This window comes from Ictalurus furcatus, chromosome 14 (genome assembly GCF_023375685.1).
Source record: "Ictalurus furcatus strain D&B chromosome 14, Billie_1.0, whole genome shotgun sequence".
NCBI classification, from domain to species: Eukaryota; Metazoa; Chordata; class Actinopteri; order Siluriformes; family Ictaluridae; genus Ictalurus; species Ictalurus furcatus.
The window spans coordinates 22,691,043-22,713,502 of NC_071268.1; the positions used below are offsets into that span (position 1 = coordinate 22,691,043).

General features: G+C 37.7%; 1 protein-coding gene across 3 annotated transcripts in view; it reads left to right on the forward strand.

Moving 5' to 3' along the window:
* The first annotated feature begins 736 nt into the window (after positions 1-736).
* The window catches only part of fbln1 (fibulin 1), a 30,062-nt gene continuing 8,338 nt past the window's right edge, over positions 737-22,460 (forward strand). The window contains exons 1-16 of one of the 3 annotated variants that reach the window (XM_053641793.1): positions 750-981; positions 4,220-4,331; positions 5,713-5,845; positions 6,960-7,104; positions 7,558-7,608; positions 7,763-7,858; positions 8,465-8,602; positions 8,772-8,909; positions 9,865-10,008; positions 10,229-10,354; positions 11,152-11,277; positions 11,529-11,648; positions 11,726-11,857; positions 12,156-12,279; positions 16,150-16,292; positions 16,437-16,574. In XM_053641793.1, coding sequence (XP_053497768.1) covers positions 927-981; positions 4,220-4,331; positions 5,713-5,845; positions 6,960-7,104; positions 7,558-7,608; positions 7,763-7,858; positions 8,465-8,602; positions 8,772-8,909; positions 9,865-10,008; positions 10,229-10,354; positions 11,152-11,277; positions 11,529-11,648; positions 11,726-11,857; positions 12,156-12,279; positions 16,150-16,292; positions 16,437-16,574 — 1,921 coding nt within the window. In that variant the 5' untranslated portion in view covers positions 750-926. Of the gene's footprint in view, positions 982-4,219; positions 4,332-5,712; positions 5,846-6,959; positions 7,105-7,557; positions 7,609-7,762; positions 7,859-8,464; positions 8,603-8,771; positions 8,910-9,864; positions 10,009-10,228; positions 10,355-11,151; positions 11,278-11,528; positions 11,649-11,725; positions 11,858-12,155; positions 12,280-12,830; positions 13,301-16,146; positions 16,293-16,436; positions 16,575-22,460 lie in introns of those variants that run through there. The other 2 variants (XM_053641792.1, XM_053641794.1) reach the window with 2 other exon arrangements.

Consider the following 22,460-nt stretch of genomic DNA (forward strand, 5'->3'; position numbering starts at 1 on the left):
CAATTATTTTTTTTGCTCATAATTACTAATTTCAGGAAATTAGTCTTTTGAGTAGGGAAACAGGAGGCTTCCCAGCGGAAATTTAATGTGTGAGTGAGCGTCATAAGCTCGTTCAGCAAAGTAAAAGGGCAGCCATTTGGTTCCCCGAAACCAAAAGTATTGAAGCTGCGACTGCTGGAAGGACTCTATAAAATCAAACCGTGTCTCCAGTGGAGAGTGTCGGCTGCTTGAAATATCGCTGCGCGTAATGACGCGAGCCAAGTCCTGTCTGCAGTGAAGCACCATAAATATTACAAAAAGCAACCATTCTTCTGCATTCACCTAACAAACACTAGTTTTAGTTCTAGTCATAACTTTTTTTTTTGGGTCTCATATTGCAGCGTCTGGACGCAACCGCAGCAGACAGCTCACCACCAAAGCGATCCAGATGTTTCACGTAAGCGCCCCTTTAAAACAATTTCCAATCCCAGCTGTTTGGTCTTAAAACGCTCTTATATTTCTAGTCCACTCTCCTAATAGCAGGTACTCTTATAGCACACGCTGCGTTCAGGAATTGCTGATTTCTATCATTTTAAGACAGAGCATGTGCTACATCCATGCTTATTCTCCATGGACTCTTATTCTTTAGTATGTTAGTGTGCGTTTCTTGCGTAACCAGACGCACCAATCTGTCGTACTCTTGAGGTTTTAGACATAGTTTTGGGAAGCCGCGTCTCTTGAAATCTCGTGCGTCACTGAGATTGTGAAGCCCGTGCTTTACCAAAACTGAGCGCCTCGAGCAGACTGACCCGCCCCCTCACAGGCATTTAAACGCACTAATTGGGCGGTCTTTTTTTCTTCTTCTTTTCTTGTATCTAACACACCCACATACAGGTTCCTTTCGATTGTGAATCTTTGGAGACCAGTTTTAAAAATTGCGCGTTAGAATGGCTCTCAGGCTGATCATCCTCTTGTCTTTGTGCTGTGTGATACGCAGTCAAGGTAAGTAAACTTTCCTCGTCATGGATCGCGATGAGCTCTATTCATCACCGCTTTATGTTACAGATTTAATACAAACAATGTTGCCGGTACTATAGACCCCCCCCCCTTATTATTTTTTTTATTTTATTTTATTTTCCGCGCGCGCGTCCCTGCACTTCATTTGCTCTCAAAACAAGTAATGATTGTTTTTCTCGTTTTAGATTACAGCGCTCCATATACAATATTTAAAAATAGTATTTACAATAGAGCACATTAGGGAGGACCTCTTTAAAGAGCATCCAAGTTAAGATCCATGTCATATTAGACCTGAAAAAGATTGCTTCATTAACATCCCTGCTTGAAAAACAACAACAACAACAACAACAAACCCTCATTGAAATTTTAATGGGTTTAATGGTTATGATGGGAATTGCATTGACTTTAATGAAGATTGTAATGGTTCCTGTGGGTCTCTACTGGTGGCATGTTATATGTAGTGCATACCATTAAGGACCAATAATGGTAATGGTTTTAATGGTTAGCTAATGGTTTGTTAGCTAATGGTTAGCTAACCCTGTATTTGTAGTGGAAACCATTAGAATTTCTGTGATATTTTCTTTCTTTTTTTTTTTTTTCTCAGCAGGGATGTCCATGTTCTAATTCATATTCATGTTATCTTAACCTTAGTATTAAATAGTATTCACACAGTCACAGTCATCACAGGAACAGTATCTCCCACAATCATCTGTAACCCAGATAGAACCTTACTAACTTTATTAGAACAACACTAATGTTATGTTACAGAGTATAAAAGAGTCAGCTACCCAAAAACATGATTCTCATAGACAGGAATTTCCTGTGCTAATTTGTTTGTACACTATGTATTGTATGTATTAGTACCCTAATGGTTTCTGATATGATTTTTGTTTTTAATGTACAAGTTGTAGAGGTCTGAAAACACCTTAAAACTTGAACTGTGCTTTATCTATTGCTGGTCCAGTACCACAGGTCCAGTACCAAAAGGCACAATTTTATTATATTTGTTATCCACTCAGGACGAGCACCCAATGATACTTAGGGGTGGGGTTAGCAGTACTGAGCATTGGCTACTGCTAATTGCTTCTGCATAGCACTTCACACAACATGTAACATCATATTGATGTTTCTCCATGGAAAACTGTGAAATTGGAGCCCTACACCAATATAAATACACAGGAGCAAATTTGACCTCATCCTATATAATCTAGGTATTCAAACACCAAGAAAAGCACTAATGACATCATGCTCTGAAAGTATGATGCAGCCAATTCGTACTGTCATCACTCATGTTTTAGTTGACTATGAAGTTGATGGACAATGAACAATAATCTTTGGGACATTCCTCCTCAAGTGACATGCTTCAAAACTAAGTAGCAAGCAACATCTGTCCTAACATGGATGGGTGACTGACTACACCTCAACAGGTACATGCAGTTTATGTCAGGTCTATACCATTGCTGCAAATTGAAATTTATATTGTTTTTCTCTACCAAGCTCTACCTTGCAGTGAGATCCCAAAGTACCTGGCTTTCCATCTAGGGCCATCTCTTCCATAACATGTGTTATGTGATCAGAGTCCTGAGCGCCTGTGGGGCTGCTTCTCAGAGACCAGACTCTTTAAGCCTGGACTATGTTTTTGTGTTAAGTGTTAAGTTCTGAGGGTTGATGTGTTCCAAGATGGGATTCAGGGTTTAAGAGAGGGAGCATTAGGAGATCTGGGAAAGCCATTGGACCTGGATAAATTGCCTGGACTAATAAAACAAAAAACACTGACTTCTTTTTTTTTTTTTTTTTTACAACTCTGTAACTGAACACAACTGTGTATTGTTATAAGAGGGAGAGGAGAGCAGGTTTTGACAGGCTGAGTAAGGTAGGCTTAGTAGAAAGTATGGGTGTTTTACTTATCAGCTAAAGGAAAGCACAGCTAAAGTTAATCACAACTCTATTGTTTAGCATCAGCCAGAAATGGCTTTCTTTTTGTATGTCTTTCTATCTTTATGTGTCTTGAGCAATCCCTTTCTCTCAATAGCTGAGTCTTTCATGAGCACTCTGCATATGCATATTGTCTCTGTGTTGTGCCTTGGCAGGTTTTGGAGGCTTATGTGAATCACAATGGGGACTTAGGATACAGGGGGCCCTGGCAAGCCAAAGAATTCACTGATAATAGGGAGTGAAATAGACTAGGGAGCTGGGGAAATGGGGACTTGTTTGTAACTTAGCTATCTTGTGAAAATATTTCTTTGAACTATGTTCTAACCTGAAAAAAATGGTGTCTTAGCCAAAATTATGATCCATTTAAAGGGAATTTCATGCATAAAACCAGCTTGGCAATGTGTTGCATGCTAAAGCCAAAGGGAGGCCAAAAGACTCAACTGCCAAAGGTATTTTGTGTTTGGCCGATCAAGCAAACCACAGGGAAATGAATATATTTGATGAAATGACAAGAGCAGACCTTGTTTAGATATTTTGAACTTTAATTTAGAAGAACAGACAGACAGGAAGTGCATTGTTGACTGACTGCAAATCAATAAATGTCTTTAACTTCTTAATATGTTCAACAGCATCTGGTGTAGTGGAAAATATCTGTGGAAACATAAGTATCATACACAGTGTACCAGACAATACTGAAGCACAGACATTCAAAAATAAATATAAAATAGTAAGGAAATCAAGTGAAAAATTCTGATGCAACAATTAGAAACTTTACAGTGATATCCACAGAACAACTCAGGAACTGTGTTAAAGGGGAAAAATCATTTGCTGTGAAATTCTTACACAGTCCGAAACTAATAAAAAACAGTGTTAGAAAAATGCCTTATAACATTCCAACTCTAACAACCCTGTATACTTTCGAGGGACATAGCACAAGGACCTAATGCTTACAGACGAACACACAAACTTTGAGAGAATTCATAGATTAGACTGTACAGAAAAGAAGTCTTTCTTCACTTATTTTTAGCTTATATATTTAGTCTGTGGATACGCTTTCCTTCAATTTTCACACGGAAATTTGTTGACACCATTCTAGATATCATTCACCATACCCAGATGCTCTAACAAGAGAACCAAAGATTATATGATATAATCTGCTGACCCTACTGCTGAAATCTTTTATACTGGGCAAGTCATGGCAAATCCAGTCCAGTGGATCTACAGTGGTCCAAATAAAAGCTTCTCTTTGTTTGCATAACTTACAACTGAGTAACTGTCTATTCCCTAGAAACCGCAGATCCAATCTCACTGGATGACTGCTGTAAGGATGGTAGAGAGAAGGCCACAGAATCCCAGGACTGCACACGTATCCTTCTCATTTCAGAATCTACTACCTGCAGGTTAGAATACACTGTCTGGTTTATCTCAGCATTCACCTTCAACCACCTGCAAGCATGCTTAACCGAGCTCTATTTTCCATTCAAATAAAGGCACATACTATCCTTTGCTTATGGATTTGTTCTTATTACTTGTCTATAATATTTTGAAGTAAATGGTCATGGCATGTATACTGATGGCCAGGATAATGAAACTCATCATGCTCTCAGTGGTGAAAAAGATCTCAGAGTCTCTCTCCCAGCTGTCTGCTGAGTCACGTTACATAGTAAACCACATGCCGGTCTTGTCCTGTACGCCCCCAGGAGGATTTGGCAATGTTGCATGTCTGGTGGTTTGAAAATATTCATCTGCACAGGTTGTTCTAAATTCATAATCTATTGAGCAATACTTGTGTAGTAATATCTGGGAAAAGAAAAGTGAGTACATTTTAGTAATGAGTCCATTTAGTGCATTTCAGTGTGGGGCCTTCTCAGAATTTAATAATAATAATAAAGAGCAGTCTTTGGTGGTTCCTGTAAAAATGCTTCTTCTAGTGAAGGCTATTTCTGACCCTTTTCCAGAGACAGATAGTGAGAGATTGGTAGCAACTTTAACATTAGTGCAACTAAGAGAATGCTGCCAAATGTTCAGCGCATTTCCAAACCAAAAGGGTTACTCCGTCTGCCCGTCCAAAGGCAAATGCGTTTGTTTTGGCAAGCCAGTGAATCGAGAATTTGTTCAAATTAGAGAGTGTGAGAAGGGAGACAGGGTTTTGGTTTTAGGAGGGGGATTGGTGGGGAGATGGGGAGCTTAGTCAAGGGGGTATTTCCAAATCCAGGAAATACCACTGAGGTGAAAGAATGGAGAAGCGATGGAGAAGAGAAGGGAGCAATAACAGGAAATCTGTGGATTATTTCAGACATCAAAAGAAAAAAAAATCAGGAAAGCTTCTGTGCCCTTAAAAGGCACTTCAACAATGGATGACAGGAGAAGAGAGCAGAATAAAATAGAGAGGGTTCCTATAAGGCAGATGAAGTTAGAGAGTAGCTCTTTGCTTATGCATGTGCATTATACTGTAAATGATGCATTCTCACCATTTCTGGGCCAGCTCACGGAAAATGCATGTGTCTGTTTTATTTAATGATGCAATGTTTGAAGGTGTACACTAGAGATCATTACGCTCTTTTGAACTGCAGTTTTAAATGGCATCAGTAAAGGAGTGATTAAGCAAAGTCTTTTGCTGGCTCATATTCCAAGAGTCCACTGGTCCACAATTACTACATCACTTTAATGCCACAGTAGTTTTAATAGGTTTTGTATTTTCAACGTTGTAATATTAAATATGATATTGCTATTATTATATTCATGATATTAATTTCTTATCATGATATTGATTTCTTATAGGATAGCCCAAGAACAGTGCTGTGCAGCAGTACTGGAAGACATCGCCTGTAATAGTGGTATCAGTATGGCCAAAGACCAGGGCAGCTGTGATGCTCTCCTATCTGGAAACACCTGTGAGACTAAAACCGCTAAGGTACTGAATGTACCATTTTTGTGTGGCTCCTTTCCCAGATTTAGAGAAAAAGCATTCCAATCTGTTTACATTTAGGATGACCAGATTTGACAAATGCTACTAGAGATTTGCAATAATTTGAGCCTCCATTCTTGTACTTATGACAGAATTGGAAAAAACAAACCTTGCATGCCTGAAGGCAATTTAATGTTCAGCAGGTGCTAGCTTTCTGAACATTTATTTAAATCTGTCAGCCTGCTTTCAACGGTTGTCACTAGGCCAGTAAAGTCCTGTCAGGAGTAATGCTTTAAGTCATTAAATGATTAATAACTAACAATCGGCCATTACAGGGTGTGTATTTAATGTACTGAGCTAGTGCTGAAAGAGAGGTGCTTTTTACTTCATTTGTCCTGTATTTAACCCTGTCAATGAAATTTTTTTTAGTCATGACTGACTGTGTGATCTATTTCATTTTGTATTTTAGATATGCTTCTAAAGTGGCTCTGAAATGATAATGTGTAACCTGGTTTTCAGAATGTGATTATTCTACAGTAGTGCACATTTGCACAGCAGTGGGGAATATGCTTGTGTGGCTAATGTGTGTGAACAACATGCACTATTGCATCTGAGAGCGCTGAATGATTGTGTCCTGACATGATAAAATTATCTTTAGTATCAGATTACCAAATTAATATACACTAGATTAAATTTTGTAGCTTAATGTACAATGGTATACAAATATTAATTAATCCTTGGGTGAATTTGAAGAGTTCTCTAAAACCAACAATCAGACATAAGTTTATAGAGTGCTTTATTAGCATTTGTTTCATTTGTTGCCAACATTGTATGTTTCCAATTGCACTAATCATAATTGCAGCAACATGTTCATTCTTGTTCTGGTGAATATTGGCACAAAATCACCAGATATCACCAGCAGCCTGTACCAGACAATCTGTCTGTGTTTATCAGCATTCATTTTTAGCATGTAGATTAAGTCAGACACTGTGAATTTAGATTTTTTTACATGTGCCTTACCTCCCAAGTTCACAAAGTGATAAAACTTGTCAAGTGAATACCCCTGATAAGTTCTATAGAGCACTTTTAAAGCTCTGTGTGCTCCTGCTCCTATGTGTAGGTGTGTTGCGAGTGTTGTTTACTAGGTCGGGAGGCTCAGAAGCTGGGTCTGACCTGTGACTTCAAACTCAGCTCCCAGTGTGGCTCTGTGTTTCAATCCTGCTGTACAGGCAAATCAGCAGAAAGTGGCATCAACTCTACACAAGGTAAGCAAAAAAACTACACTTCAGTCAATCACACAGTGATTATAGAACATCCGATGTACTAAGCAAGATGTTTTAACAGATCTTTAGTTATCATGTTCTCATCCTGCAGCCTTGTGAACTAAAGCCTGGCATATATGTCCTAGTTAGGGTGGTATTCTAAAATTTCAACAGTATATGTATCTGTATGTATCTATTGTTTTTGAAAAAGTAGACAGAGCCATTATCCAATAATTGCCGACAATCTGATTTGTGGAGAAATGGTGGTGTTTCCACACTACTCCTTAGTAGATGCTGTACTCTATCTGTAAGGATTCTGCTACCATCTAGTGGGCCCTCATCAGCATGCTCTATACTTGAGGTTTATTGTAAGAAAAAAAAAAATAGTTTGACTCCAGTATTTCTTACCCTGTATAATTATAATTTGTATGATCATGAATGTCATCATATCTCTAGAGAACAGTGGTATTGTTGGGGAGCAATCAGGTTCAGGTGTACACTGCAAAGGTACGTGTGACGTCAAGCCTTTCATTGACACCTGTCAGTCATCATGCTGCTATTACTCCTTTAAAGAGATGTGATAGATATTAGAATATTAACATTTGTGTGTGTGTGTGTGTGTGTGTGTGTGTGTGTGTGTGTGTGTGTGTGTGTGTCACAGTTGGACCTGGGAACTGTGCTCACAGCTGTTTAGGAAATAACGCCTGTGCCTGCTTTGCAGGCTATAAGCTCAAACCTGATGGGAAAAACTGTGAAGGTAGAAAAGACTAAATAATTGTATTATCCATGAATGATCTACATATTACATATTCTATAAATTTGTTGTTGGTTATATACAGTACATCTGGATATATATACATCTATTCAGGAATCGAAGAAAATACTTTAAATGTAAATGTATCAGAGTAATCTGCAAAATACTGTGGATAAAATGTATCAAAATAAAATACAGTATTGCTCAATTTTAAAAAATTTTATAAAATAAATGCAAAAATACATTTTGTAAAGGCCATATGAGATGCTATTTCAGTTTCTAAGGTTAGCTTTGTGGTGGTTGATAGCTAATGTTGAACATCCTTCAGAAATCACAAATTACATATTGCTTTCGTCGATGACCCTGAAATATAAATAACAAAATTGTATTATGTATTTCAAAAACATGTCTCAGAAATACTATACATCATCATATCCAATCTAGTGTCTTTCCCTAATATAGCATATATTTAAACGTTATTTCACGTTTGGAAAATATTTGGAAGGTTTTCATATCTGCTTCACAGATCATGACCCGTTATTGTCTTTCTTTCTCTTCTTATACCCTGACCCCCACACATACACTCTCCCGTATGATTCCTCTTTGGAGACATTAATGAGTGTTTGCTGGGCTCTCATCACTGCAATCCTGGTGAACGCTGTATTAACACTCAGGGCTCGTACCGCTGCCAGAGGGAGGTCAGCTGTGGCACAGGCTATGAGCTCACTGACAACAACAGCTGCAAAGGTCATTTAACACACCTAAACATCAAGTCCAAGGCTAATTCTTAATGGAAATGTGTTAAGTTTGATTTAAAAGGTTAATCAAGCCTTTCTTCAGCCTCAGGAGAAATAATGACTAAAAATGTGCATGCAACCACATACTGAATATCTGTTTTCTTGTCTTTTTCATTTAGATATTGATGAGTGTGAGACAAACACTCATAACTGTCCTCTGGAGTTTGAGTGCCAGAACACGCCGGGGTCATTCCGCTGCCGGCCGAAGGTGCAATGCCATATGGGATTCATACAGGATGCTCTAGGCAGCTGCATTGGTAATTAGCAGCTACAATCCACATACTCCTTATTAAAGTTTAATGATATAATGTTTATTTAGATCCATTAGATGTAGATACAATAATTATTCTGTTTAAAATCACAGTCAGGGATTTCAGAACAACACTGGCCCCACTGCTCATTGTCTTAAAACACGTGCATCGCAGCATCCTAGACAGTGTTGTCAACATCAAGTTACAGCATTTTAAGCATTTGTGTAAACATAAAATTCCAGATTTGGCCCATTATTTTGGAAATGACATTAAGTAATTGATGGTGTTATATGCATGTGTGCATGTGTGCATGTGTGGCTATAATTTAATGCAAACAAGCATCTATTTACAAATCTATTAAATCCTATGTAAATTGATGTTTGGTTATATGCTAAATGTTTCATGAAAGAGATGTACTATATCACAATATCTGCCATATTTTTAAACGTAACTGTCAAGTTAACAGAGCAAACACTTTTGAGTCAAAAATGACATTTGTGCCATCCAAGGCTCATGTCTACAGAAGGTGAACAGCACTTTCCTCCGAGTGTATTACTCTGCCCATTGACGCAGCATGAACAGCAGTTTGAAAAGATGTTATTGGCTGGCTTCACCCATTCCCCCTCTTCAGCTGGTAACTGGCGTATGATAGGGAGAGCTGACTGGTGGGTGGGAATTGGCAGGTGACCAAATGGTGTCACCATGTAACCAAGTACATAATCTTCCATATATAAATTAAATAGTTTAGAAACAGAAATCAATGTCAACTTTATTATCATTATGCATATTACACAACAAAATGAGGCAGTATCCTTGAGTGCACACAAAATTACACTTAGTTCAGTGATAAAAAAAATCCATGTGCCCTTTCATAGATTACTTATATAACACCATGCATGTAGTATGATCTACATTATGAAGAAGAGATTTTCTTAAATGTATATTCTTCTTTGTGCCTCAGATATCAATGAGTGTCTGAGTGTGACAGCACCATGTCCAGCTGGTCAGGTGTGTTTGAACACTGTTGGCTCATACACATGCCAGAGGAACTCTGTTAACTGTGGCCGTGGATACCACCTTAATGCTGAGGGCACACGTTGCGTGGGTATGGAAAAACAGATTAGTGGATCAATCTATCTATCTGTTTTATCTTAATTATTGACCTTTTTTACCTGTGACTTTTCTATCTATCTATCTTTCTATCTTTCTATCTATCTATCTATCTTAACTATCTATCTATCTGTCTGTCTATCTATCTATATATCTATCTATCTATGCAAACATGAGATGCAACAGTTGAGTAAGGTTGTTCATATGCTTTTCAGATATTGATGAGTGTGCTGGTACAGATGATGTGTGTGCTGGTCACAGCTGCGTTAACCTTGTGGGCTCTTACCGCTGTGAATGCAAAGCTGGTTTTAACTTTAACAGCATCACCAGGGTCTGTGAGGGTGAGAGCACGATTTTACATTATGAATTACATTTACATTCAGTTTCCTCTTCCAGTTTCAGTCTTATAGTACATCATCTCTAGCTCTATTCCAGAGCAACACTATATGTCAGAGCAGGTGGACACCTGACCATCACATCCATATGTGGGTGTTCCCCAAATTGATTAGGATGTCTTTATATGCTGTAGCATTACAATGTCCCTTAATTGGAATTATGGAGCCCAAATATGTTTCAGTATGACAATGCCCCAGTGCACAAAGAAAAATCCATTAAGACATGGTTTGCCAAGTTTGGAGTGGAAGAACTTGAGTGTCCTGCACAGAGCCCTGACCTCAACCCCACTGAACACCTTTGGGATGAACTGGAACAGTGACTGCACCCCAGACCTCCCCACCCAACATCAATGTCTGATCTCACTAATGCTCTTGTAGCTGAATGAACACAAATCCCCACAGCCACGCTCCAAAATCTAGTGGAAAGTCTTCCCAGAATAGTGGAGGTTATTATAACAGCAAAGTGGGGACTTTATCTGGAATGCAATGTTCAAAAAGCACATATGGGTATGATAGTCAGGTGTCCACAAACTTTTGGCTGTATAGTGTACATTTTAGCTAGCTAGTTAAAATGAAAGATGGGACATGGTTGAGCCGAGGCTTTCATGTACACTTTTTCCAGTGTTATGGTTATCAGTAAACTCTAACAGATAGATGACTGTTTATTCCCTGGGCCTTCATTTTTTAATAAATGATTCTATTAGACAGACATATTTACTCTCATACTTTTTCTCTGATTTCAGATATTAATGAATGCCGGCACTATCCTGGTCGCCTGTGTGCACATAAGTGTGACAATATCATAGGGTCCTACAAATGCAGCTGCACCACAGGTTTCAAGTTAGCCAGTGATGGCAGGAACTGTAATGGTAAGATTCATGTAGCACTCTGATTTAAAATGATTCTAATAATTACACACTTGTAAAGTTGATTATTTGATAAATCAGGTATAATAGTGTAAATTTAGAGTTAAACTATCAGAATAGTAAACTGCTAGGAGCAAGCTTTGTAACAAATGCTTTACAAACTAATACAATAGTTAGAGTTTGAGTTGTACTGAATCAAGCTCTTGAGAAGCACAATTATGAATATTCTCACCCTCTGGCTGGCTGACATTCAGACCTCAATGAGTGTGAGAGCAGTCCCTGCAGTCAAGAGTGTGCCAACGTTTACGGCTCCTACCAGTGCTACTGCCGCCGAGGCTACCAACTGAGTGATGTGGATGGATCTACGTGTGAAGGTAGGTACAATAAATTAATTTTCATTTAAATTTTTATAAAAGTTTTAATTTAACTGGAATGCATTCTCTTTCCTCAGATATTGATGAGTGTGCTTTGCCTACTGGAGGGCACATCTGTTCCTACCGTTGCCACAACACACCAGGCAGCTTCCACTGCACATGTCCCACCGATGGCTACACGCTTGCCCCTAATGGACGCAGCTGCCAGGGTAAAAAAAATAAAATAAAAAAAAAGCCTAAATTGTCTGCAGATGATTTTACTCTATAATACATTTGGAAGCCATTAACATTTTTTTTTTTTTTTTCAAATTGTAAACCACATTTTACTCTGATTTTGTGAGATATGTGTATTAGACCAACAAGTAGACCACTGCTAGTCTCTACCCAAAAAAATTATTTGTTTAATGAGTATGTGTCCTGAAATGAAACTTGGACAACCATGGAACTCAACCATGAGTAAGGACTTACAAGTCTATTAATATTGTCTTTTGTCTTTTTCATGAGTAGATATTGATGAGTGTGTGACAGGGACACACACTTGCTCGGAGACGGAGAGTTGCTTTAACGTTCAAGGAGGATTCAAATGTCTGAATTTCGATTGTCCTCCCAACTACAGGCGCTCAAGTGAAACGTAAGTATCATGGATTTATACTAAATATAAGCAAACACAAGATTTATTATGAAATGGCATCAGATGACTGCACATGACAAAATGTTGGAGAAATGACAAAGATGTTTGATGGGTGGGCGCAGTGCAATTCTGTGGGCTTCTTTCTCACTGAAACACTGCATGCAATAGAGTAATAATGGCTTAATGGATCCTCATGCCTAACGTTTGCAACTGACTAATGTAGCCTGTATTTTGTAAGCTTTGAAAGATAGAAGATGGAAACAAGAGGTTTGTGTTCTCTGAAACATTAAGATGGTTTAAAGACAATCTGGGAACAACGCATCATATAGACATTTAAGGTGCACTACTGTATATTTAAAAGCAAGCTGTATTACACTGTACACTGTAGATATTAACTAAGAAGCCTTAAGAGAAAGGGCGAAAATCATGATGGCTTTGTTTACACCATACATATGCCATTCCTTACCTTCACTGCATGTCGAGCACTGCATCACCCTAACATTTCCTTCTTTCATCTTCTTTCCTCCATCTCTCTGTGTCCCATTTTGCAGTCGCTGTGAACGCTTGCCTTGCAATGAGACTAGTGAATGCCTGGCCTTGCCTGTGAGAATAACCTACTACCACCTCACTTTTCCCACCAACATCCCTGTACCCACCAACATCTTCCGCATGGGCCCCTCCAACACTGTGCTTGGGGACAATCTGCAGGTGGCCATAGTGGACGGAAACCAGGCAGGCTACTTTGCGGCACAGAGGCTAGAGAACGGAGGTGTCATTGTGGTTCAGAAGCCAATTTCTGTGCCGCAGGACTTTGAAATCTTACTGGAAATGAAACTGTGGCGCTTTGGGAATCTCAGCACCTATCTTTCCAAAATACGGGTGTTTGTAACTGAAGAAGACCTAAGCAATTCAGTCCATTTCCATGATGATAAATTGATTACTAATCCTTAGAAAACTTTTTTTTGCATTAATTCTTCCTACCTAGAAACAATTAAAGTAAACAATTACTCTGAAACAGCAATAATGTATTAATTAATGAGTGTGGATGATTTTCGAAACATCTTACACTTACTGGTTTTATTGGTAGTATGCTGAATTTATGTAGGCATCATCAATAACAGATATGGTCTCCTCAGGTTTGGTTAAATCAAAAATACTTTATATGGGTTTTTACATAGATATCTGATATTCATGTACTGTATGAGTAGGGGGCGCATCAGAAGAGGGATGGTTTTACAGTTGGGCTCACCTATGGCTGTATGCCATATGCGACTTCCAAGATTACTTGGAAGTACCTTTAGTACCTTTAAATGTCTCATTTCCTATGTTGATCTTATGAGAGGCACCTAACCTTCAGTTTGGGAAATTTACCCATAAAATATATTGTCTTGAAATAAAAAGAATGCATCATTATAAATGAGTAATATAAGAAATATATATTTCTCCAAACACATTTTACAATTATTGGCACAAACAGAAAATAGTATTGACATATTGACACACACACACACACACACACACACACACACACACACACACACACACACACACACACACACACACACACATAAGCAGTAGACAATCCGCTTAATAGTATAATTCTCTCTAATAGTAGATAATCTGTGTCTTGGTCTGGCCAGTGCTAAGTGAATATTTTATGAGCAGTTTTGATTCAAATCCGGACAGTCATTAAATTACAGTTCTATTTTCTTTGTGTTTATAATTTAGAGCCACTAGATGGAGCTTTTGGAAAAACAAAGCTATCCCCTGTCATCCATTCATAAGGAGATGCTGTACTATTTTTTCGTCTGTTTCTATTTTTTTTTTCTGCAGCATAATAAAATGAGAATGTCTAAGTGATATGTTTTCACAATTTAATTAATTTAAAAGACATTCAAGCAAGTGTGCCTGAAATAACTACCAGTTTGGGGTTTTCTTAGTATGTTGATTTACTATTCTATTTTGAATATAACAGTCATTTTAATGCCATGAATCCAATTAACATTCAAAATAATTTGAGTATTGGGTAATCATGTCAGGCACAGCACATTCTTAAAATATTGATTAAAAAAAAAAAAAAAAAGCATAGATGTGTGCTACTTACTTTCTGACAGTGAGTTATGGGACTGGGCACTGGATGGTGGTCTGCACAATTTGTGGTGCAGCAGCATCACCACTGTGCACCAAGAATGATGGGCTTCAGAGTTTGTGTTGGGACTTTATCAACATGCTGACTATAAATAATAATGACCAGAAAAAAAGGATCTCGTGTTTGACCATAGGGTCTGACATAAAAAAAGAGATGTTTTCCTTCTCAAGTGTATCTTGAGACCACCTCCTGTATGATTATGAAGCATAATTAGAATCATGTCAGCTTTGATGTTAGATGCTAACTTAAAAGTAGGAGTTCAGTTCAGTTCTTTATGTCCTTGTAAATCCAGTCTATGGTCAGTCGTAACGCTTGCCATGAGTTCTACGAGTTGTCTTCTGTGCGTGCCGTGCACAAGGCGAGTTATTATGGGTGAGGAGAACATTTTGTGGTTTTGGCTCTGATCTAAGCAAAACGTGGACCCACCCGCTAATTGCTAATTACAAGTCCATGCCCAGTGGTGGCTTGACTTTTTCTGTCAGGGGCTTCTCCCCTCTCAGCATGAAAGAACGCCTGTAACCCAATCCAGGCCTTGAGGTTTAGCTGCAGCTTCTGCATCCCGATGAAAGAAAGCAGTGATGGAAGGTTAACTAATCTCAGCCCTAACACCACCGTGTATTCTTTGGTGTTTCATTTAGAGGCCAAATAACCATACATGATTTAATTGTATCTTACTGTTGTTCTCAAATAGAATAAATTATTTAACAGTACTTGGCAAAGGAATCCTATGAACACTCTTTGTCTGAGAAATTGTATTGCTGATAACCACAGTGAAACATTAGATTGGCTCATATATGACTGCACAAGTATCTGGATGAAGGAGCTGTTACTATTTTTTTTATTTATTATTATTACTAACCAGATGTAAATGGGTTAAGGCAGGAACAAGAAAACAAGAGTGGGACATGTGTATAATGATATTTTGCGAACTTCTCAGTGTACATGTGTTGACGAAAGGTCAGTTTTATTCTCTCACTTAGTAAATACAGTAATAAAGAAATCACTTTAGCTGATGTTTTCCTTTGAAATGTTAATAAGCCAAACGCATGAGCAAAAGCACGTGTATGGCATGGGGAAAATACTGAGGCAACAAAACACTTTTTCTGTGCATCATTCTGGCTTTTTACCAAAGCTGCTTCTGATTATCCTGTGACACAAACAACGTCTTAAGTAAATCCATTGCACAGGCCTGCTAAAACATGGGAGTCGTCTAGTCAGAGTCTCCAAAGACTCAACTCCCTCTGCCCATAAATTCTGCATAAGACTATTGGATGTGAAGCTGGGTCTGCTCCACAAAACCAAATATTTTCTTGAACAGGCTTTAGATCAGTGTCAGAACTTCACCCTGACAGGAGAAATGCAAAGAACTATGAGTGGCTAGTACAGGAAACTTGACCACCAAGTCTTTTTCCTCTTGTGTGATTCTATTTTGATTCCTCACCGCAAAACATGATTGGCTAAAATGCAAGTCCCATTTTAAGAATGCGCACTGTATTTGTTTAGATAATATTTTTATAGTGGACTTTTCACTTGCCTGTTGGGCATCAGGATCTGTGGTGAGTTGAGTTGCCCTGGAAGGCACCCTATTATTGTTCATTTAATCATCAGTTCAGATGAAACACTGTGCTCGATTGCATTATCACAAAGAATAAGAATGTGTACTAGATCAGCAAATGGTTTAAGCACTGCATTGGAAGACATTTCCTTCTTCTTTTCAGCAGACCAAGGGTTGATCGCTCTGACATCATCCGTTGTATAAAGTCCTGTCAACCCAATGATATCACCTGTGTGCTGGACCCTGTTCACTCTGTCTCACACACTGTCATCTCTCTGCCAACATTTAGAGAGTTCACTAAACCAGAAGGTACACTACTTCAAATACTTTTATGTGAATTATATGATTCTTTATCACCAAAAAACATTGACTTTCAGGTCGAGACACAAGGATTTCATTCCATTTTCAGTGACTTTTAAAAAAAATTCTTTTAATTCTTATTTCTCTTGCCAGAAATTGTTTTCCTGAGATCCATAACCCCATCCCACTATCCACATATGGATACCCCAGAGATCGTCTATGACATTCAAGAGGGAAACATCCAGAACTCGTTTGACATCATTAAACGTTTTGAACATGGCATGATTGTGGGTAAGTGGCACTCTGGCATCTGCTTAACAATGCCCAATGATCACAGGCTGAACCCTGGGGCCCAGTTCTCTGGAAATTTAATTTGCCTCAAGTGGTTTTCTGACCTAATTTTGCATTACGAAAGATTCTCCTGCCTTTTTTTTTTTTTTTAAACAAACCAATTGCATATGTGTCTCTGTGTGGGAGAGAGGGACAAGAAGACTGAGAGGCTTGGAAACAGCATGTAGATGCTTATTCCACTTAGGTGATCGTGACACCACTCTTCCAGCACTGGTTCAGTTGATGATAGGCCTTAAGAGTCTCTTGCATCTTTTGTGGTCACTTCAGCTTTTACATGGCCCCTCTAGAGAAAAGCTGTTCATGTTCTGTTCATCCATTTAGATGAATGAGGCACTTTTTTCACTCACTAAGTTCATGGACATTTTTTTTTTCTCTTGTGGCAGAGCTGACTTCACTTGACTCTGTGACTGCTAGCTTTGTTTATTCATGTCTGCTTAGAAATATCCCAAAACCATTTTCAGGGACCAAAATGTTATTGTTGTAATGTCTTCCTGAACTGGATGATAGGAGGGATAACAAAACTAGGCACACTGAGGAAAACGTGTGTGAGACTGACAAGTAAAAATGCAGAAGACACTTGATCTTCTATTATATGGGTGACTATTTGTTACAGGAAGGTCACATGAATTTCTGGTTAAAGCTTTCACAATAATGGTTTATGATAATACATCAAGGAAGGCTCTCAAAAAACGTTAACCTGCCCAGACATATGTACATTCATTGTGTCAATCTGATCAGTAATAACAGTTTTTCCTTTTAATAGATGAGTCACCCCATTATTAAACGATAATAACCGATATCTTTAAATGCCCCAAATCAGAAGGTAAATGTTGATGCTGTTGGTAGAGTCAAACAAAACATTGCACATAATTGCAAGTAATTCAAACAGCAGGCAGCCATAGTTCTGTGGAATGCTAATATCATGTCATGATGTGTGATTCATGCAGTTGCTCATTGTTACATACTTTTCCGTCTAGTCCTCTGTAGTGTCTAGCTTGGCACATGAGCCACAAAGTTGGCCACCACATAAAAACCTCATCTGCCTTTCTTGTGAAGATCCCCATTTTCCCACATGCAGAGTTTCACCATTAATGCAAAGGAAGCTGTGGCTCTTTCTTACACCAAAGACCTACAGTGGCTTAGACAAAGACAGAGGTATCACAAGTCTGAGCATAACGACAATGGATAAATTATGAAAATAGCATATGAAATAAATTTGCCAGTGTTCACAAAAAGTCTTAAAAGCCATTTTGTCAATAAATAAATAAATAAATAAATAAATAAAATCTTGTATCCCATATCCTTCAGTTGTTTAAGATAACTGAGATTATGAAATTATTTTCTTCAGTTCTCCATTAGTTTTCATTTCCTGCAGTGGCACATTATTACAGTCAATTAGAATTTCCTTATTGGAAATATCTGGTCACAACTAGATGTGGCTAAGAAATGTCCTTTTCGTTTTTGTTTGGAGTTTTCTTCTGCCAAGCAACACACATGAAAAGAGAGTGCATCAGTTTCTTCTCACATCCATCACTGTCTGAACTGTGGAAGGTTTCTCATGGCTCTCACATCTGAGTGAAAACACTGTCGGCATGGACAGTTAGAACAAACTGCAAAACTAAACCTTGCTGAGGCATCAGAATTAACGCCTCTTTTCAAGTGAGGAATGAGATGATGTAAACATTAAGCTAGCACCTTCAGTTTTGTCTGTTTGTTTTGAACACCATTAGTTTACTTTTCTGGCCCCTCATCCTCATACAAACTGTCTGTACGTTACATCCTCTAAGGTACGTATGAACAAAATGTTTTTCATATTGGATGAGACTATTTAATAACCGTATGTTGGATGCAGATCGTAGGGACATGTGAGACTTTCCATGCACACCTTTACTTAACAGTCCCCTCTGATATTATCTAATAAAGTACTGTTACATCAGACCTTTTCTTCTGCACATGTGCTCATATCACACTTTGGCAGGATCCACCAGTGACATAACCATAGCAAAAATTTAGGCGCAGAGAAAACCGCACACTTTTGAGTCCCCCCCGACTGCCATGGTTTTAGGGAATCGGCCAACATCCGAAAGAACGATTGCTGAAAAAATGAAACCAGTTGTCTCTTTGCGTAAGGGGATCCAGCTTGGCTGTTCTCAGGCTGAATTAATTTTTATTGAGATTAAAAGCATAAATAGATAATATGATTAGATAATCAAGATAAATAAATTAAAATAAAATTTCAGAACACTTGACAGGGATGTGCACCTGTGGTATGATTCAGCTTCAAATAATGAAATAACTTTGTATTGGAATGGCATCATGGTGGGAAGTGACTCAACAGACAGGTTGTCTGTGCTACTGTCCTTCACACAAACCAAAGGAATTTAATGTAACCGTGTTAGGCTTTCTGAATGGATTGTGTGTGTGTGTGTGTGTGTGTGTGTCTGTTTATAATTTCTTCAGTCTATCATTGACTGCTACCACTTATTAAAGTAACACACAAAAGAAATAAGAATGTTTTGAAAGAAAAGTATATAAGTATATAAGAGTCTCCAACTGTCATGAGATCCATGAGTAAATTATGTACAACTGAGGGGTCAGGAAATTTTGCTATATATAAGCCAGCTTGCCTTACATTAGTAAATCCTACCTTGTCATACTATTCTCAGGCTGACTTCTAGTGGAAACTCTACATTCACTAAGAAAAGCTGATTCAATTTTGGTTATTGTAAAAGCAATAGGTTCACCAAGGCTAGAAAAGACTATGCCGACACACACGTCTTTTGGATTCGACACAACAGGGAATGAATCACAAAATGGCATCATTAGGTATACGAGAAGTATTGCCAACTTCATGAAGACTCCTGTGCCTGTCAGAGTAAGAATTACTATAAATAATTAAAACTTGGGTTTTTCTACTCTGGTGGTCCACAGCCTCCACAGACAGATATCATTCACTGACTGAGCTCAGTCAGGGAGCCAGGGCATCCATCTCAGCAGATTTATCTTCTGCGACCATTCAGAAAGGGAATATCAGGTTTATGATTGAAAATATGCGATTTTATAATTTGTAATAAAACATTTTCAGTAATTGCAGTTCTGCATGATTATGGATATAACACTGGCCATTAGAAGTCTGGGTTGTAGGGTTACTTGAGAAGGGGACAATAACCAAACTACAGTATCATCTTACTGACAACAAATTGTATTTTCCATTCATGCTTCAATCTCAATCAGTGGAGCATGTGTTGTAGAATTTAATGTGTAGTTTGAACACTAAAAATAACTTTCATTTTGTGCATTTGCACATGGTGATTTATTGTTAATTGAGCTTGAGAAATCAACCATGCAACTAGCATTTTAGACAGAATATGCAAGACAAAAGCTATGTTCCTTTTACAGTTGCTGAAGGGTGTTTGTATAAGATGGCCACACTGCCCATAGCACGCCTACCCAGGCATTTTGTACCCTCTGTGGTGGCCCATTGGGGATAGCTTACTGGACTTTCTATTGTAGACTGAACCGTGGTATTTGCCATTTGGGCTTTTTCCAATGCCCTTTTGGTGGATAACTTGTTGGCTAGCATGTCATTATCCAATACTGCGGTTAGGCAACTCATACTTTGCATTTGTCCTTAGTGTTAAACCTGCTCATTACAGATCCTGTCATATTCTTCTTACCCAAGCTAGTGTAACCATAAAACCATAAATTGTACTGTTTACATGTAAACCTTCACTAGTGAAGCCTTTATAGCCACCAGGATTGATAAATGCTTACTGCCATTCACCTGATTTTTCTTTGTGGAAAATACTTTGTTTACTTTCCCAACACTGCTGTAGATTGAGAAGAAAAATATAGATTCATGGAAAATGACTGAAGAAAAAAAATAAACTGTGAACTTGAGTTAACTGGTCTTAATTAAAAACAACAACAACAACAACAACAAAAACAAAACAAACAAACAAACAAAAACAAATAAAAAAACAAACAAACAAAAAAAAAGAAAAAACCCTCATATTTATTAATATGATCAATTAGCTCAGACCAACCATTTTGGCATTTTCTACAATATGTAACTCAACACTTATCATTCATTGAGCATTAGGAGATATTAAATATTGCTGCAAGCACAACAAATAAAACTCAATGCCAACAGCATCTAGTCTGGTCCTTCTTGTTACTAATTTGTCTTGAATATACTCAAATATAAATATAAATGAAGGACCCTTGACCCTGTTGGAAGAAATTCCAAAATCTGATCAGTTCATCTGCTTGATACAATGATAATTCAGTCTAAATTCTACAAACAATGAACCACTTGTTCTTGAGTTCTTGCTATTGTGAATCTAGGATGGACACATTAATGTATGGACAGATACCACAAAAACATAAGGCCTCTACCCCCTAGTGGTAGAGGGATAATAAAACGTCGCTTTGACGATATGCACCAAAGTTGCACATGTTACTGATGCACAGCAGGAAAGAGAATCACTTGAGAACTTACTATTCTGCCAGCACTAAGAGATCATTTCAAAACATTAAGCATGTAGTTTACAGTATGTCCACAGTCTCACAGTTTGATCTTTGTTGCGGTTTGATTTGATCAAGCAAAACATTCTTAAGGTTTTGAGGTTTGTTTTGGTCACTTTGGCCATCTTCTATCCTTCTGATATTTGTTTTTGTTGGTATAAAGTTGTGTTATGAGACTTTTCAGGATAACTTGTAAGAACAAGTTAGAACATCAGAATCATGATGGTGATGATATGACATGGCTTACTTAGAGAGGGCTAAAGTGGAAATTTTAGATTTGTATCTGCAGATTAGCTACTGTCATATCCACTTAACTTGAATCTTCTAATCCATAGGAGAAAGGTCTGTCAAAATAAAATATGATTGAGTTTTTGTTTGTCTGTTTTTACATAGCCACTTTCATAAGCAGCAATATATATATTTTTTCATAGATACAGTATTACACTGTTCATTTGAGACTCTACAATAATTCTATTACAGTACCATTGTTTTTTTTTTAAATATATATGTAAATGTCTTATAGCTCTTTAACATAGCCTATATTAATAATAATCCTTAATAATTTTTGTGTGAAACATGCATGCAATTTATACACCACATATTCATTTTATAAGTATTGCATATGATATATGCTACAAGATCCATATAGGAAATTTATATTTATACTGGAGCACTTGCCTTTATGGTAATATTCTTCTAAAATTTAGACTAATGGTTGTATATTCTTTCTTCTATTCTCTGCAACTGGGATGATTTCTCAGTTTTTGAGGATCAACAGTACCATACAAAACAGAAATGGGGCATTCATCAAAAAAAAAAATAAAAAATAAAAAATGCTATCAGTCATTGCTGTAATTGCTGCTCGCTTGTTATATTTGCTATTAGAAAGGCACAGTAACTGTGAACATTTTTATTAGTTATTTTATAGATACCTGGAAACAGGATGCTTTTATATTTGGTGTATCATCATTGCAAACCTGGATTTCAATTTGAAGTGACATTAAAAGAATTTTAAAAGTATTCAATTTACCATCATACCACCTGCAGGCACACTGTTATAAATATTTATGACAAAGTATTTACTTATGTATTTACTTGTACATGCATGCTTTGTTCTGCTATGCATACACCTATCAGCCATAACATTAAAAGCACCTTCCCAATTAATGTGTTGGTTCCCCTTGTGCCACCAAAACTGCTCTGACCCATCCTGCATGGGCTCCACAAGACCTCTGAAGGTGTGTTGTCATATCTGGCACCAAGACGTTAGCAGCAAATCCTTTAAGTCCAGTAAGTTTG